The 19,775-nt window shown below is 33.9% G+C and overlaps 1 protein-coding gene across 1 annotated transcript in view; it reads right to left on the bottom strand.

The window, feature by feature from the left end:
* LOC129234655 (anaphase-promoting complex subunit 5-like) overlaps positions 1-19,775 on the bottom strand; it is a 72,049-nt gene that overhangs the window by 46,989 nt on the left and 5,285 nt on the right. The window contains exons 2-3 of the mRNA XM_054868695.1: positions 19,345-19,605; positions 13,275-13,357 (exon numbers count right to left, since the gene is read on the bottom strand). Coding sequence (XP_054724670.1) covers positions 13,275-13,357; positions 19,345-19,605 — 344 coding nt within the window. The remainder of the gene's footprint in view (positions 1-13,274; positions 13,358-19,344; positions 19,606-19,775) is intronic.

Below are 19,775 nucleotides of genomic sequence, written 5' to 3'. Positions count from 1 at the left end.
GGATCTTAATACTGTGATATTAAAGTATAACATTTAAATGCGCTTTAAAGAGCTATTTAATACTGATTGACTTTTTTTTCAATCACAAATAGTGTAAGAGTTATTACAATTAACGTCATCAAAATGACCGCCTGGAAAGGTAAGTACGTACGTTTAACTGCTTAGAATTACATTACAGATCTTTATATTGCAATATTAACGTGTATCATCTGAAAGAGCTTTAAAAGAGCTATTTAGCAGAGATTGATTTTTCCTCCTAAGACAAGTAGTTTTAAAGTTATTAAAATTTCCGTTATCAAAATGGCCGTCGTGAAAAGGTGAAAAGTTTCGTTTAACTGCTCAAAACGCCATTAGAAATCATTCTTCTGTAAAAAATAGGTACACTAAATAAAAGCTCTAATATAAAGTATAAAAATATGCATTTGTTCCCCCCCCCCCTAGTAAATATTTTTAAAAATTTCACTGCAATAACGTAACTACATGGGGCGGGAAAGTGGGGGACAGGGTCATTCATATTGAACTGTTCCAACAGTTCCTCCACATCTAACCCGCACTGAAACTTTTAAATAAAAATTCCTAACCGGATTAAATACGCATGTATTGTCACATAATAATTCTCTGCCGTCTAGCGGTAAGAATCAGAACGACTACTCAATTTTTTCCCACAACAAGCTGTAACTTTGGATTGCAGTCCGCCTAGCTCGTTTATTTCCAGTTCTGTTATTATCAGCAATAATTCCATAGTGATATATTTATTATTCAGATATAATTTTCAATAACTGAATATTTCACTGGTTAAAGCAAATAATATCAAATAAAGGTGAGTCATATAATTATATTACGGTTTGAAATCGATAACTTCGATTGTTCATTCCATTTAGCATTTAAAATTATCATATACATAGCTTATATTCATTTCTTTACGTCCTTTTCAATAAGTAAAACATATTAAAAACTCGTAATATTTTTTAGAATAAATATTTCTCATTCATTTGTTCCGTGTGACCTCAAAATACTAACACAGCTTGCAAGGGCCCGACTAACTAAGAGTGAGGCCGTAGGCCCACAATAATTTGGTGGCACCCTGAAGACTCTATAGCGAGATACGGTGGTTACCATTGAGAAGGAATAGATGGAGAGAGTGCAACCCTACTATCCCAATACGGCAACAGTAGTACCATGTGACCTGGAGAGCAATTTCGAGTTGATCCTAACCGCTGAAGAAGTTTTCACTAGCTGAAGCCATGCATGATAACAACCATTAACTGTAGAAGAGAAAAATCCTTATATATTATTTCTGTAGCCTGTTTTTGGTTTCTACGCGAGATTTTCCTCAATTCTTGATCGATTTCTTTGATTTACACCTTATTTTAAAGCTTATCGTGCAGGCTATTGACGAAAAATAGACCCACTAAAAATTGTTTTTTTCGGGCAAAAAAACCTGTTTTAAAGAACCAGAATGAGGTTTTCGGTTAAATTTATAACTTTAACTTGCACTGTTACCGACAGAGCTGAATAGCTTGATCGGCAGAGCGTTCGACTGGTAACCAGGAGAATGCGTGTTCGGGCCCACGTCCGGACAATCTGCATCAAAAAATTAGAAAAATATCGCGCATTACATGAACAGTGAATAACAAATATGAAGGAATACATGAGGTAGAAATGCTCCTAGCTGTTATGAAAACTTGATGCAGCACGGAGCTATATTGATTTTTTTTAAGCTTTGGCTCCGGAAGAAAATTAAAGCATAATGTAAACGAAAATATAAGTATCAGGTTTAAGATTTCGGACTACATTGGAATTGTTTTTTGTTCAGTAAAATATAATAAATTGTATGTTGAAATATAGATTCTTCTAATGAGTTTTTGACTCTTTGTACAAATAAAAAAAATACTACCTCAATTTAAAGGGTAATATATATATTTTTCTTCTTTTTGCAAAAAAACAAATAGCGTATCACATTTTTACTACATTTGAAAAGCTACGCTTAAAAAAGAACTTAGTTCAAATTATTTTGTATTTTAACCGTTCTGTTAAATGATGAACACGTGCTGCCATCTAAGTCATAACGGTTCAAACAGCCTGCGATAACAAATTGTAAAAATTTTTAAAAATAGAAACACTTCTCGGCAAGAAAAAAATTTAAAATTACCTGTGGGGTTTTTTTTCCGTAGAGCGTTCGGCTATAAACTGTCTGAACTTCGGGCATGTTCAGGCTGTCCGACATAATAGCAAATTTACAGTAATATTACGCATTACATGTACTCAACATACAACAGATAACACATGTAATAAAATAAATGCAGTGGGAATGCTATTTGGTGTTTCGACTCCTTTATGCAGGCTACAGTTATCATTCAGATAAGTTGACTGCTAATCGAAGGGTATTCTTCCCTTTTTTTTTAACTTTGATTCCGTCCAGACCACTGAGCATAATGTAAGCATTAAAAAAAAGTATTAGATATACCTCAAGGGAATCCTTTTTGTGCAGAAAAACATGCATTGTATGCTGAAATGTAGATTTTTCTAATAGCAGTGTTCGAACTTTTGTACAAATGAAAAAATACTACGCCAAATTAAAACTACGAGTTTCAACCAGTAAATCTATAATTATTTACTCCAATACGATATAAAACATTAAAATTATTATCAACTTCATTAGTAAGAAATCATTTTCTACTTCTCTGCTTTCGGCAGAAAAAAAAAATTTTTTGTCGAAAAATTACACTTAAAAAACGGACTCAGTTCAACTGGTTTTGGTTTTGAATTTTAAGCGTTCGATTAAAAGAAAAACAAGTGCGGGCTTTTAAGCCATACAGGTTAAAGAAGCCTGCTATGGGAAATTGTTGAATATTCAAAACTAAAAACACTTATTTTTTCAACAGAATTTATTACTTCTCTAGAATGTTTGTTTCAATCGCTACGTGAGATTTTCCTCATTCTTTAATCAAATTCCATGTTTTACGAATAATTTTGAATCGTATCATGCTGGCTAATGACAAAACATAGACGAATGATCTTATTTTCTTTTTCGGCAAAAACTTTTTTGCTGTTTTTTATTACGATACGCATTCCTTCAATGAATAGCATTTGAAAAGGAAGACACAGTTGTTAGGTTTGTTATAGCGTCGTACTGTTAATCAGAATGGCACCAGTTCAAATCCGTGTCACTAAATATCTCTTTAATGTTTCTTTTTTTTCCGTCAGATGCTCACATGGACAGGACTGTATTTGCCACAACCTGTTTTTTCACATGCAAAATTACTGATTTTTCACGTGTCACTCAGCCACACTTTTAATGATATTTATATTTGCATTGAAAATACGTACAACCAAAAGGGGAGCGATGATCAAATTATCACAACGTTGTATTAACGATGTTGTTACTGATGTCTTCAAATTACATGCCTTCTCTTGTGCGCTTACTTTTTTCCGTTTACTTTTTTCGGTTTTTCTTCATAATATTCTTTCTTTGAAATTTTTAGAGAGCGAAATGCCTTATGAAACGATTCGAAGTACAGTGCGGAGTTCCGCACGGGTCGACTAGTTAGATTTATAGTAATAGTGCAGTATTCTAGCATTGTAAACTGTGAGAAAAAAGCCACACCAGGAGGTCCAGTAACTTTTCCCTAGCATGTACGAATGTTTTTTATTTCTAAATAAAGAAAAAATAGCATTTATATGCATTCAACGAGTACATATTCTAGGACTCGACCGATGCATCGGTGCCGATGGTTCGACAATTTAGCCATCGGCATCGACATCGGCGGCCGATGCTAACTTGCATGAAACATCGGCCCATCGGCCTTAAAAACATCGAAAAGCCGATGAAATTAGCCGATGTTTTGGGGAAAAAAAGGACCTTTGCTGTTTTACTTTTAATACAAAGTAAAGAGTATTATTGTTTTCATATAAAATTGTTTACTTAAATTTCAGAATGAATTTCTGTTTTAATCACCCCTGAAAGAATTTTTAATACTGCATTCAGGTACCTAACAAATTAATTATTGTGTTGTTCTTTTGCGGCTGGATATACGTATGTATCTCTCATAAGAAGTCATAACTCAAAAATGGTAAGCTGTAGAAGGTTAAAATTTCGCGTGCGTACAATCCAGTTGTACACTTCCCTTTTTGTTTTCGATTGGGTGTTCTAAAAGCCTATTTACTCATTTTTTGTGGCTATTAATTACTTATTTCAATGCAAAACTAATATAGTGTCTCAGACTAGGCGATCATTTGGTGATATATTGCTGGATTGGAGACAAATTTGGAAACAAATGTGAGATGGCGAAACCATTTTTGTGATATTTTGTTAGATTCCCTTTGAACCGAAGGTAATTTTTAATTTTTTGATATTTGAAATGTGAATCACAGCAATGCAGTCTTTTCTGCATCGCTTCGGCGGAGTTACAAGTTTGGGGCCCGTCGAAATACGTTTTGGGGCCCTTTTTCTCTATCACGGAAGTTGTAAAACATTTATCATAAGCATTTTTGTAACTCCTACGGAGCCCCTATGGTTATGGGGTCTCTCGCGCAATTGCAACATTTGCTATATTTTAAATCCGCCACTGCACGTCAAAACAAACTCGGGTGCTTTAAAAGGGTTTTTCTGCTCAATGTTTATGATTATTTTGAATTCAATTTTTTACGACTATATTTTGTATTTCCGAGAACACTTGCGCACCCCCCTCCCCTTCCTTCTATTTCTGAAATTAAACTCTAGTTGTACCTCTGAGTTGTTTAAAACTAACGCCATTCATAAAATTAGATTATTTTTTTCAAACTTTATCTATTGTTTAGCAAAAAATTAGAACATTAATGTAAGAAATTGATTAAAGACGTTTTGAATAGTGACATAATTCGGAAATCAAAGAGAGTTCTGAATTTTTTCTTCGGAAGTGTTGTAGTAGGTTTAGAAACCCTTCCGACGAGTTGGTGGTAGCGGTTCTGTACTAAAAAAATGTGGCCGAAATTGTGTGTGGGGCCAACGTTTAATGTACAAATTACTCCAAAATCAGAGGGTGACTCCCCCCTCCCTTGTCGTTTCAAGCATTTTTTAAATATTTAGCGATTATTTATTTTGCTCAAGAAATGCCATTTTGCGTTGTATTTCTCATACTTGTTTCACCTATATTTCGTAATGCGCTATCTTTTTTGCATCATTTAAAGCGATCAATTTTTTTCTATTCTAAGTAACTATTTTTATGTATTTTTATAAAATCAATAAATAAATTATTTTTGTTTTCATCATATTTTTAATAATATAATATCGAAAAGTTTCAAGGTTTCAGAAAATTATTGTTAAACTGAAAAATTTAATTAGAACCTTTTTATAGGGCTTCATAAAAGATTAAACAACCAAATTGTTCCATATTATGTGTGCAAACATCAGACCAAGTAGTATATGTATTCAGTAATTATTAACTTAGTATAAATATCGAGTTTGTTTATTGTAGCTGCGTATTAAGAACCTTGTTTTTTCCATGGCTATTTCTTTTTTCAGCAAAAAAGTTATGTCACTGTTATAGCTTTTATGAAAAATGCAAACTTTTCTATTCATAAATTTCAAATAAGTATAAAAATATTCCTATTATGATTAAATATTATAATTTATCTGTTACCCTTTTTGTTTAATATGATGACTAAAAAATGTCTACGTGCAATCTTTCCACTTTAATTGCGTAATTTGTTGACGATTTCATATTTTTATTTCTATTTCATTTAATTTTTAATTTTTATTTATTTTTTTTGAATGATTAAACAACATAATTTAATTTTTTTAACTTAGTGTACCTAAATCCATACATTATTACATCATTAAGGAAATCTTAGTTATGTGTTCAATTTAAAAAAAAATCAATTGGTTATCTTTCTTTCTTTTTTTGATGTTGATTTCTTTCTCTTTCATCATACAGCAGTCAAAAAAGGAGAAGCATAAATACACCCTATACAGATTGTACGTAGTACGATCTAAAAGTTCAGGGACATTCTGTGATGCAGCTTTATTTTCTCCTGACGGAAGAAAGCGGCATCCATGCAAATGTTTTTTTGCTGGAAACAGGTAAAAGTCACACGGAGCTAAGTCCGACAAACATTGTGTTATTTGACCAATCGAACCGTGCATCCTCAACGTGTTGCCTTCTTCCCCACAATGAACTTAAAGCAGCAGCGCAAGAATCCTTACAGGAGGTTGCGAAAAATGGCTGCCAGGAGTGCTTCTAAAAGCTATATGAACATTGGCAGAAGTGCACAGTCGTTCAAGGTGACTGTTTTGTAGATAGATGTGCTTCGGTAATGTGAACTATTCAGGGTAAGGTTTTATACAGCTTGTCCTCGAACTTTTAGATCATACTACGTACGTATGAATTTTCAACTTACTATTTCATAACGTTTTTGACAGACGCAAGTTTACGTGCAGGAAGACATCATAAGAGAACTTGCGATAATTAACTGAGGAGGTGTTCAAAATGGATATTTCGGTCATCTATATGTTCTTAGGTACATATACATTTACAAATGTACCAAAAAAACTTGTGAAGTTTAAATTGGATGATCGTAAAGCAGAAATTTAGGTCGAAATCTGTTTTTTTTTTTTTAAATTACAATTCCCTATTCATAGAAAGGAAGTAAGGTGTAATGAATAAATGATAATTTAAATCCCTGAGCAATTTATTTCTGATTTTTTTTTTTTTTTTTTTTTTTTGCCATCGTCCAACGGCATCGGCGATCGGCCATCGGCCATTTGGAGAAAAACAATCGGCCAACAATCGGCATCGGCCCATCGGTCAAAAAATGCCATCGGTCAAACCCTAACATATTCCACAGTTGCCTATAATTTTTAAATTTTTGTACTTATTTTACCTATAAAAGTTATAAAACATTGTATATCTTGAGTGCAAATAACATTTTAGTTCTATAAAAACACTTTTTACTTAACTAGTAATTATTTTAAGGGCTCTTAAGCATTTTGTGTACATTTGCTTTGTTGGCGAGTATCTTCTCACTAAGCTCCTGTGAACAGCAGATGCGCAAGAATAAAGATTTGCTATTTTTATGCTTCAATTTAAATACTAGTATGTCTGCGTATGAAATCATTTCAAAACATTGATTACAATACATATGAATCCATAAATTTTCAGTCAATAACAGAACACTTTAAACTATTTGTACATGCCCATCATTTCTGGGAATAAACATCAAAATGCATGAAAAAAGCAATTACATTATATTTTAAAATCCGGAAAGAAGTGGGGAGAGGGAGTTTGAATGATAGGTCTGTATTTGTATTCGTTATTTGTTTATTTGTTTATTATTATGCGGTAAAGGAGTTGGAGCCAGAGATGCTCTGATTTGTAGCCCCGACTTCATAATAAGCGCCGTCGCGTCGTCTGAAAAATATTTAATGCCAAAAGAGCAATTGCGTGCCAAAACGCGACAACTTCCCAGCCCAACAAGTCACCTGACCTGGGAAACATTTGGTCCCAATCTTATTTCGCTGAGACATTTGCTATGGCTCCCTCTATTAGCATTCCTTCTCAATGGTGGTTACAGGTTTGGCCCCCATGGGAATTCATTTTTGGGGTCTCTTTGTCTACCCCAGAATTACGTAAATCATTAACCATGTGCATTTATGAATTCCTTCATAGTTGTGACATGGTGAATTCGCTAAAAGCAGAATGAATAAAAATTATCCTTTAAGGAAGTTTTTTGCAATTATTAAGTTATTATTATTTTTTTTAATTATTATGCATAATTATTTGGGAAATTTGAGGCCCCAGAGGAAGATGGGCCCCCAGGCCCAGGCCTAGTTGGCCTGTGCTATAATCAGGCCATGCAGCTTGCAATCATTTCTTCAATGTACTTTTGAAAAAGTAAAATATTTAATGAATTGAGTGTTTGTGATCTAAGTCCCATTTAAGCTATGCTAAAATCTGTTCAGTGGCTATGCCGAATGAGTATGGCGATAATAAAATGTTGGTCATGTCAGGTAGTCTCCACATAGAAATGGCGGTTTCATCTGCAACACTAGGCTTGGAGGAAGTGAATGAACTGAACTCCTAGTAGAAGCTCATGTTACAACATCGGGAGGAGCAGAAGGAACACTAAAAGTTTCACATGTGAAGAGTCGGTACGCTCACGATTTTGCAGTAACCAGTAACCACTCCCCAAGTTCTGTTAGAGAAAGCGTATCAAAATCGAAAAGAGATATAGACAAAACATTTACAGACTGGGTTAAGCGAAGATCAGAAGAATCGCCTCAGTTCAAAACTGGACGATCACCATGGAGCTAGAATGTATACTTTTAAATCTGGTGCGTACTATTCGTCAAAGAAATTTCTCAGGTTTTACTGTCACTCTTGACAACCATATGTCCATGGATGTTTGCTCTTGATTATACAAATTATGTCCGATGGCCTTCAGTATTTCTGTTCAATTTGAAGCAGTTACCAGAGTTGCATCCAGCTATATTCCAGGAGTTTCATAGGAAAAATATATCTGACTCCAAAACTGAGAGGAAATTTTCCAGGATGGCACACAACAATTTTCAGGAGCAAAAAACAAATTCATTTAAATATTACCAACTAATCTATCATGTGTAAGTCATGATGCGTCATTAATACAATACTGCAATACCGGAGCTGCTGGACCAGAAGTTGTGCACATGATTGGGAACTTTGAAGAAAATCAGAGCCTGAAGTCTGACGTCACTACTGAAAAGCTAGATACTAGATACATGAAGATACTAGAAGCTTTTGTATTCGGTATGAAACTCATGTTTCCAGCCTAGTTGAAACATTTGAAGAACACGGGAATCCTTTCGAAGATGAAAATTTAACAACAGTAAATAGCAACAAAATTATTCGCTCGGAAGAAAGCGCCATTTAGCGCAAGTCAATTCAATACATTTGTAGAAGATCACTTAGTGTTAGGAAAATTATCCATACATGATGATATTAAAAGAAACAATCTCCTCTTGATGAGCAGAAAAATATTTCTGTTTAGTCCAAAGACAAGCAAAACATTGTTGATTTGAGGAGGGGCGGCACTCTTTTTGCTAAGCTATATGTTGCCTGCCAAGCAATTCAAATGGATGTAAAAGAATTTTTCCCATTAAAACAGCTCGTGTCCACATTCTATATCCAACCTTAGCAAATTTAGGAAACCAAGAAAAAAAGTCCGACGTAGTATCTTGTATCGTCCAATCTACTGGACTGGTTTTGACGGCTATTCTGGAACCAAATTGTTCATTGATGGGGCTGCACTGAATAACATGCTTGTTCCTCAGTCTACTCGAATTGTCCAACAATATTGCGATCAGATTGTGAAGCCGTACATATTAATGAGACTAAAAAGTGTTCATAGGGTAGATTTAGTTTTTGACCGGTATTCAAAAGGAAGTTTGAAAAGCAAGACGAGACAATCTAGAGGATCTGAACCAAAAATAAGTATCAAATCCAATGTGTTGATACCAAAGTATTTACTAAATTTCTTGGGAAAGACAAAAATAAAAAAGAGCTTTTCGAGTTTTTGGCAGAAAATCTCATGAAGGTGGATCTACCAAATGGGAAGCAGGTTTATGCACCTACAAAGGCACTAATTGCTTTAGTGAAGAACAATTTTGAAACCATGTCTCTCTTATCCCAAGAAGAAGCCGATGCGAGTTTATGAGCAGCATGCAATAGAATACTCGGGTTATGTAAAAATCACCGTGAAAACTGTTGATAGTGATGATGTAGTGATTGCTATATTCCAAGTTCCGAAACTGAAGAGCTATGGGTGGAGTATAGAAGTGGAAAATATCTGCGGTATCTTCCCATCCACGTTTCGCACCGTATAGTTCCACAAGGTGTTCCAGATCTTCTGCCTTTTTCCCATGGCTTTGCATGAGTTGCCAAAGGTTCGACTCATGTAAACGAGATCATGTAGACGAGAAAATGTGGAGGGCATTCAGAAATGTTGACAACTTTTCTTTTATACTATACTAAAGTACCCGAGAGCATCAATGAAGACGATGAGCATAGATTTCCATCATTGGAAAGATATATTGGAAAGTTCTTTATAGTTTTTCAGAGTCTAATTTTGCCAGTATTGGTAAAACTAGGTACTGCATGGAAAATGTGGATGGCGTTTAGAAATGTTGACAAAGTTTCTTTTGTACTATACTAAAGTACTCAAGAGGATCAATGAAGACGATGAGCATTTCCTACTTATTCAGCGCTTCGTCGTCCTGACGTATCATTTATCAAGCTTAGTGGGAAACGTAAATGAGGATAGGAGAATTTTCTTCATGCAGCAAAACAGACCATTTGAATATATTCCACCATCTAGCAACGTTCTTCTGCATCACCTTCAGAAAGCGATATTGCAGTATTTACTATGGACAAAATGTCTTCAGCAAAATTTTCAGCTCTTGAATCCATGTCAGTGGGGATGGGAAAAAAATCGATGAAGAGTTTGAACTTGATTGGTATGCACACCCCAAAATAATGATGGAGAAATTACAGGAACTTATATGATGCAAGTGCAAAGAGATGAGTACACGCTGTCGATGCATCAGATCAGGTCTGAATTGTACACTTCTTTGTAGTTGTGAGGGTCAGTCAGTGCAATACGTAAAACGTTCCTTAACAAAACTTATTAGAGTTTTCGTTACAACAGGTACTTTTTCTTTGTATTAAAACGTGTCATTATCATCTATTTCTCTTATATGTTTAAATTGTAAGTATTTTTAACAAAATTGTTTTATTATGCGCTAGCATTAATCCTCGATCCATTTGGGATGATGACTTTGATTATTTCTGCATTTTAACCTCTCTTTCATTCAGTGTACAGGTAAAATACTGACAAAAGGTGTTAAAACATGAAGTACAAATTTAAATTTAATGAAACTGGAAGGGTTCTTTTATGATGCAGGCATAACAATAAAAATTTTATTCCAATATCGGAGAATACAGAAAGTCATTGCTTTCCTATCAATTTTCACGTTGATATTGTAATAATTATTAAACTATTTGTCTTCTTTACTAAAAATAAAGCACAAAGTCTGAATATCTGTTGGGATATCTGTCTGGATGTCTCTCTGTGACGCACATAACCGTTCGGCCTATTTTTACAAAATTTTGCATAGAATTAGTTTGTAGCATGGGGGTGTGCACCTTGAAGCGATTTTTCGAAAAATCGATTTTGTTCTTTTTCTTTTTTAATTTTAAGAACATTTTACCGAGCAAATTATTATAACGTGGACGAGTAGATTACCAAATTATCATAACATGGAACCGTGACATAAAAATTGTTGAGAAGGCCAGGGCCCACCCAGTGCTGTTGTACAACTGAGGAAGGAAGGAACCGTAAAATGGCCGAGCAATTAACAAAGCAAATTGGCGAAAAATTCATCATCCATTGTGTGTAAATATACAACCGAATCAAAGGACCTTTTAATTTTTTTCCTGCGAGCAAAGCCGTGCGGGTACCGCTAGTAGAAAATAAAACTAAGCACTGTTAAAGAGCCTTTTTAAACGGCTTTCAGATAATGTATTTGAATTTTACAAAATTATGACCTATTATGTAGTTCTAAGCAGTTAAACCAACGCACTAACAGATCCATGGCGGCCATTTTGATGACGTCACCACAGGGGGTTTTGACCTCCAATCAATTGCCTCCTGGCGTTTTTTTGCTCTCTTATATGAACATAAGTGCTGTACAAAATTTTATACTGGTATCCAGAAGTGAAATGTTTTTGCACTAACTCCACCGTCTATTAGGGGTACAGTGAAACCTCTCTGAGCGGCCACGTGTCTTTCGCGGCTACCCCTCTAAACGGCCACTTTTTTGGGGCACGGATTTTTTAGCCCAAAGACTTAATGTTAAAAGCAGCCCCTAGCAACGGTCACCTAACCCTTCTGAACGACCGCCGAGTGGATGCGTCCATTCCGTTTTTCAGGAAAATCTATTCACTTTCTGTGTCGAATCTGCGGCTTTTCAGTTAGTTCAAAGAGGACAATTCTTATTGGCCTTTAAGGAATTCCGATAATTTCTGCATTCCGATATCTGCATCCGGTAAATTATTGGCAAGTTTCTTTCTTTTCTTTTTTTTTTTTTTGAAGTGTGAAAGACTGCAGATAAGCCGCTTGCAGACAATCGGGAGTTTACTGTATTTTAATTTCAGCACTGGTTCTTATTTTCTTTTGAAAAAGGTGCATTTAAGAAAGAACTACAGTGAAATCACTTAATTAGACCACCGGTTAATCGGACTAGCTGCTTATTCGGACCAAATATTAAAGAACTAAAACAAATCCCACTACACAAGCCTGATATTATTCACTTATTGGGACCAAAAATCCGTTTAATTGGACCAAGGAATGGAACAAATTGGAGAAAAAATAAAAATTGCCTGCTTAAAGCGAGTTTTAAATAAGTCAACTAACTTAATAGTTAGCGCAATAAAAATTAATAATTTTTCCTTGTAACTTTCAATTAAATTCAGAAATGTTTGCAGGAAAAAGGGTCAAGGTAACTCTCATTGCACAGCGGCACTGTTACAGTAGAAATCATAATTTCAATTACGTTTCAAATTTCTTCAGTCCAGTTAACACGTTCTAAAATATGTAAATGTTTTCAAAACAAAAACTGTTTAAATAAGTAATTTACATTTCGTTAGAATTTTTAATGACCTATCAGTACTTTTTAATCACTTATATTTTCACTCCCACATTTTTAGTTACTTCTGGGTATTGAATTGAATCGATACTGACTAGAAGGAATAACTAAAACCGTACCGGTCTGAACATGTTGTTGAAAGAGTGTAAACATATTATTTGTTTTATTTTAATTTATTCTTTAATGGAAAAATTTCGCAATCAGCAATTTTTCTTTCTTGTATGCTCACTATACATATGGGGCTCACAATAATCATAAGGGCATTTAAATGTTTTGTGTATAGCATGTTTGGGAAAACTTCACAGGTCCTATTTGCTTAATCAGACCAGCCGGTTATTAGGACCAAAATGGCCTAGTCTCAATGTGGTCCTGTTAACCGGAATTCACTGTATAGTTAAACCTCGTTACAGCAAATACCAATACAATGAAATATTCATTTTAATAAAATAAATGTTCAGTCTAGTTTTAATTGGCTTTAAATTGTTTGAATTCCATTACAACAAAATTTCTGTTACAGCAAACAAAATGTGCAGTCCCTTGAAGTTGGCTGTAATGGAATTTAACTGTGTAAGCAAAAACTATGTCAAGAATAACAGCAAAAATTCTTGATACTTACCTTGATATAAACACTTCATAGGTCTTTGGATGTAAAATAGGATGAAGAATGTTATTCAGTTGTTTGAGGTCCATATCAGGATTCTGCAAAGCAAACAAAAAATGAAGAAATTCTGATGCTCAAAGTTTCTTATAAAAGTGTTCATGTGAAAAGAAAGAAAAAGAGAAAAAAAATCTTTTTAACTTTTAGGAGAATTATAAAAATATTTATTAAAATATGAAAGTAATGACCAATGACCAAGTGGTAATTAAGCTTCTGATTTTAAAAGGGGTCATTTCTGGAAGGGTTGTCATAAGTGTCATTTTTTGTCAGAAATAGGATGCAGGCTTGGATTAATATTGTGTGAATCATGCGTCCTAGCATGTATACAATGTCAAACCACAGCTTTAGGCTACCTTTGAGGTTACTTAGAAATGGGTCATGACCCCAGACTGCCCTCTGAACCTGTACCAGGATATAAGCTCTATGCCAAAACAGGGTTGGTAAACACTTATTTAAAACAAAATCAAGGACTCATAAGGACTAACCCCCCCCCCCCCCCCAAAAAAAAAATAAGGACCTCTAAATAGAATTAATGACCTCTACTGGTGACCCCATGAAAAATTTCTCACTACACTAATAAAATATAAAACTCTTGCATCCTCACTTGCGGCTTTATATATTTTAATTTACTGTACTTCACTTTATAAATCCTGTATCATCACAATGAATATCATTCTTGCATAAAATTGCAGTACATGAAAGCAAGTTTTCTTTAATGAAGTTAACAAATCAAGAAAACAATAATCCGCAAAATTACTCAAGAAAAATTGAATACAAAACACTGATTGTTTAAAAAATGTGATGCGAAAAGATAATGTGCAAACTAAAAGTCTAGTACCATACTCTTGTGTAACCAAAGCAAAAATTGTAGAACAAACTACTCTGGTTTGATTTTTCCTCCAAACTCTCCTTCTACCTATAAATTTCAAGAGTTGACAGTTATGCAGAGGGGAAAAACGTCCCCATGGTCTGTCACTAAATCTGCATTAGAGAGGGAAAGAAAAACACTGCAGCTCTCATTGAAAAACTCAAAGAGCCAAAAAGTTTAAGTTGCTGATAGATCTTCAGCTTTGAAGATTGCTAAAAGAAGAAAATTAGCTAAAATACCATAGTTTGCCCCTACAGGTAGTCATAATTTTTTTTAATGGCAGAGCAAAAAGGACTTTTTTTTAAATTGGGCACTAAAATTCGGACTTGTAAGCACTTTCAAGCACTCAATATAAAAGGGAACACTTGTAAGTACTTGTGAGGATACGCATAAAGCCTACAAAAGCTAGGCTCTGTCAATTTATCAATACCCAATGAAGATCAAAAGCATTCCAAACATTGTAAACCTAATAGCCAGGGATCGATCAGACGCAAATTGGGTCCTCTTTGCGACCCTCCTCACAAAATTCAATGCCGTAATAAAAAATTAAATATAGCTTAAAATTAGACCTTCTGCAAAACTGGCATTTGTAAAAACAGTTCTTTTATCACTTTTAAGCTCAACCAATGCACCTAAAAGCAAAACATTATTTGAAAAAAAGCTGTAGCTTCCAAGTTATTCTCAGTGAAGGCTTGCACCCCAAAGGGATTCCACATTAGATTTATCAGGGGTCGATCCAGGTTTTATTTTTTTGGGTCCCCATTTTGTGAAAAAGCAAAATATTTTTGTGAATTTTCTTTATTTTTTGTAAAAAAGACCTTCTTGTGATTTTTTTCTTGGAAAAGATTATATAAAAGCATTTTTAACTGTCGTATCGTTATAGAAAAGCCCTAGACAGGTTTCAGGGTTGATTGCAAGTTCTTGAAGAATACCTGAAAGCTGTCACGAGAAAATACGCTGGGGGGAGGGGGGAAGTAAGACCCTTAACATTTTATTTGTAATTTGACACATACATTACATTTATTGTTTTTTACAAATATACATATGCAAGGCACACTTTCTTAAGGTGAAAGTCTCACAACAGGTTTCCTGTTTGCTCCTCTCAAATACTTTTTGAGCAATGAAAATTGAACATGCTGCTGAATGTTATGATAACTCTTAATAAATACAATATGAACAGACTCAAAGATATCACATATTTCTTAACACAGAAGTGAAATACTCATTAAAGATGCCATGTATGTGTTTGAAAAACTTAAAAGTAATTAAAACCCAAAATAATACTGCACCAGCATTCAGCGTTTAATTTTTTGACATTTGACGTTATTACATAGTAGGTATTTCGTTTAAAACTTTGCAATTTAATTATATTCATAAATATATAAAGAAATTTTATTTGTTTGCATCTTAACAAGGTACAGTAAACATCAAAAATGCGAAAAATTCGTTTACCATGGCGGATGTAAGGAAATCAAGGTCTTCAAAAGAAATAAAAATATAAAAACAGCATATAAAAGAATTTTATTTTAAGTAAAGTTATTTTAGAATTTAATTCTGAAACTCAACACAAATTAATACTAAATATATATTGCGTAATCAAAGTAAAATTTAGGAATTTTGGTATTTTCAAAGATAAAAGTTTTGAACTGAAATGTGGGATAAATACGTGGCATTCTTACCACAAGTTAGCAAATGTTTTTTTTTTTTTTTTAATTTCATTGTCATCTAAATTTCCCCCAAAAAAATCTAACTAGAGATTCAAAATTCTCAGAAATGGCTCATCTTGATTATAAAGTGCAAAATTTGAATAAACTTACCAATCAATTTTCTGGTTTTTTTTTTTTTTTTTTTTTTTTTTTGCTTCATTTCCAATCTCTGCACTTTCAGATGTTTTTGAGAATTCCTTCTTTTGCACTAGAGTTTTGAATATTGACAGCCTCTCTGTGATTTTTGCTGCACTCATGTTTTTTTTAAAACTCTATAGGGTGACGGCTTTTCTTGATATCAACTCCAATATTTACTCAAGGTTTGTTCGAATCACTAACATTCATGAAAGATGAACATATTTTGCACAAAAAACCCTTAGCTGAATAACTATAGTAAAGCCAGCTATACACCTTTTCATAATTTGCAATGTACTTTTCATTTATTGCATGCTTCTTATTTCCATTTGTACTCTCAAATAGAATGCTTGAATCATTATTTGATAGCTCAATCTCAATATCATCATCAGTTGAAGTTGTTCCAGATTCACTTCCAGTATTTTCTGCCTCAAAAATCATTATACTTTCGCGAACTGCCTCACTGTCATTTGATGTACTATCTTTTACCGCATTTCCCGAGTCCTCCAAAACGGGAACATTTGCGTTACTATCCTTTACCGCATTTTCCGAGTACTCCGAAATGGGAACATTTGCTTCACTATCGTTTACCGCATTTTCCGAGTCCTCCAAAACAGGAACATTTGCGTTACTGTTACTGCATGATGAAGTGGTGGTAGCGATATTATCGGGGTTGTTAATTGCCGACTTGAAGAAATTCACAATATTTTGGGATCCAACGTTCGAAGAGCGAAATTTTTTGACATAATGCGCAGAATTTCGGGAGGTACCTCCCGTTGCAGGACGTCCTCGTTTCATATTTTATTTTCTTGAAGAATAATTTTCAACGAACAAGCGATCTCTCCAAACTGATATTATTGCGGCTGCTATCTCCAGCGCTCCATTATCCGCTAAAAACATAACAAAATATTTTGCGAAACACAAATTATAATTGAATAGAATAACTTATTCTTTGATGTGCCTCAATTATGTCCACTTACACACGTGAAGGCGCGAACAAGCTTATTACGAAAAATATCGTCTGCGCTCCTGGATCGCAAACGATCTGTTACAAAAGAAAAATTAATACCAAGAAAGAAAACGAACTGAAATAATATACAGTTACCACATTTTTTTAATTTATCGTCTGCAGTTTTTTTTTAATTTATCGTCTGCAGATTACGCGATTCCCGCAACTTTTTATAAAATCCCACTCAATAAAACTTCTTTTGCGCGTTGTTCCCGTTGCTTACCATTAGCGGACACATGTTAAAAAATTGCGAAATTGCTCATCTCGAAGTTTCATATTTATTTTAAGAACACATCAAGATTAAATAGAATGACTGACGATATTTTTCAGCTGGCATTGTATTTTATAAATAAAAGAAGGAATCTAAGAATTAAACTGCAAAAAAATAAATAATAATGATACCGTTATTCTTTTGGTTTACTGTATGCTGTACGCTCAAACTAGCGTGACTTTGGAAGTTATCTTTTGCTTCTACACGTAGTCTACAAGAAAAATAGCAGGAAAGAACAAATGAATAATGCATTTTAAACCAGCAATTCTCCGCTGGCACCGGTCCGCGAGAAAATTTGACCGATCCTCGAAGAATTATACCTGTTTCCAATAAAATAAAATTTCCTTATTTTATTTTTATTCCTAATTTTATACGATATTATATGCATTAATATATCCATTACTTTGCATACGTTTAGTGGTTTCTCTCCAAGATTTTTTGGCTTATAAAAATTTACACAAATTAGCTGCGGTTATTTTTACATTCAAAGTGTGTAAGTTATTAAAAACAATCTTACAATTAACTTTTGTAAGTTTATTTTAAGTAGAAGGTTTTTCTTTCTGGCATTCGTTTAAAAAAAAAAAAAAAAAAAAAAAAAACAGATTAGTTTTAGTGAAAAAAAAGTAAAAATTTCTACCGGTCCATGAAATTTTTTGACGAAGTTTTACCGGTCTGAGTGTCAAAAAAAGATCGAGAAACGCTGTTTTAAACTAAAGAATATGAGAAAAAGTGGGTACCACTGGCCTAATCACACTTTTTTTTTTCATCAAATGCGATCGTGTCAAGTGAGCTTTCGAGAACGGACAGTATCAACTACAGACTACAGGGAATTTCGCCAATCGGTTGTTCGGCGTTTCCCGTGTAGTCACTTATACTCTAACAGGATTTAATTAATTGCCATACAATACGATTTGCATCAGCATGCGCCAGTATTCAGTGCGAATTTCTATGCAATTGATTAAAAAAAGGAAAATATAAGATTTTTGAGTATTCTTTTTAACTTCAGTTTGGGAATAATTTTCAGAAATTTTGCTCGTCAGTTCCGTAAGATACCCCCCCCCCCCCAACTATGAACCTTAAACTTTTTTAAAATAAACTGAAGGAAATAGAAACAAATTGAAAAAACAGGAGAATATTAAAAAAATTAAAAAAAAAAGAAAGAGGAAAAAAACTAGAAGATCTGCAACTGGCAAGGTTTCAATTTGCAGTTAATTTTGAGAATTAAAAGTGCATAATTTGACAAAATAATATGGATAAATAAATGAAGGATATGTGCAACTAAGACACAATTGAAGTTACAATGATTCAAAGGAATATTTAATTCAGAAGTATTTGGTCATTGAAGCAAACAAAATATAGGTGATAAATTTGCTGTGGCGTGAAATGAGTCAGTCTTCATTTCGCACTCGTGGAACAGCAGAAAATCATCGAATCAATTCTTTATCACCTGCTCATTATTTTTAACATATAAGATGGGGGAAGGTGGAAGAGAGGCAGGCTTCCGCGTAGATGGGTACACATTTGCAGTTTAAAAATATTGTAAAAAGGCTGCTTTTTTATAAATTTTTGTGAAGGGGCTGCTTTTACGACACGGAATTTTGTGAATGGGGCCACTTTTGCGATGGGGAATTTTGTGAATGGGGCCGCTTTTGCGACGCGGAATTTTGTGAATGGGGTCGCTTTTGCCATGCGGAAATTTCTGAAGGGGCCGCAAAGCGGGTCCCAATTTGGCGCTGGATCGACCCCTGTTTTTGATAGCTAAACATGCAGTATACAATATAACAGGTTTTTTCCACAAAAAATATATAAAAGAAACATCCAAAAATAGTTTTTTTTTTTTTTCACAAAAAGAGGAAAACTCACATAAATTTCTTTTTTTTCCCCACAAAATGCTGACCTAAAAGTAAAATCTTGGATTGATTCCTGATTTCACAAACAACTCCTTTTGTAAAATTATTGAAGGCACTCTCTAAAACCCTATTTGCGTAAGGCAGTTATATTAAACAAAAAAAAAATACATATAAAAGTAGAATACTTACCTGAATTAATTTCAACATTGTTGAAGCAAAATGTCGATTATGTAGATTTGTGTGTTCCCATAAATTTTCATCTCTTGGGATGGCCCTTTTATGTAGTGAACGATGTCTAACAACACAAAATTCTTTAATAAGAACTAAGAGAGAAATTTTATGAGGTGTCACATAATCGCGAGATGATTTGGCACTAGAATTAGAAGATGGAAGATCAGGAGGAACCATTTTTATTCGCAAAAATGGCAGCAACTTGAAATGATCTGCTTCCTGCAAGTAAAACACATATGAGATCACAATATAACCATTGGTACTGTTTGAACTATTTTATTCATAAAAGTTAATGAATGTCAGTTTGGTTTCATTCATATGTTTATTCCTCTCCCCCTCTCTCTAAAAAAAAAACATTATTTATGAGTAATTCCCTGAGGTGAAATTTA

Source organism: Uloborus diversus, chromosome 1 (genome assembly GCF_026930045.1).
Source record: "Uloborus diversus isolate 005 chromosome 1, Udiv.v.3.1, whole genome shotgun sequence".
Lineage (NCBI taxonomy): Eukaryota > Metazoa > Arthropoda > Arachnida > Araneae > Uloboridae > Uloborus > Uloborus diversus.
The sequence above is the reverse complement of the archived record's forward strand: the minus strand, read 5'-3'. Positions and strand labels throughout refer to the sequence as shown.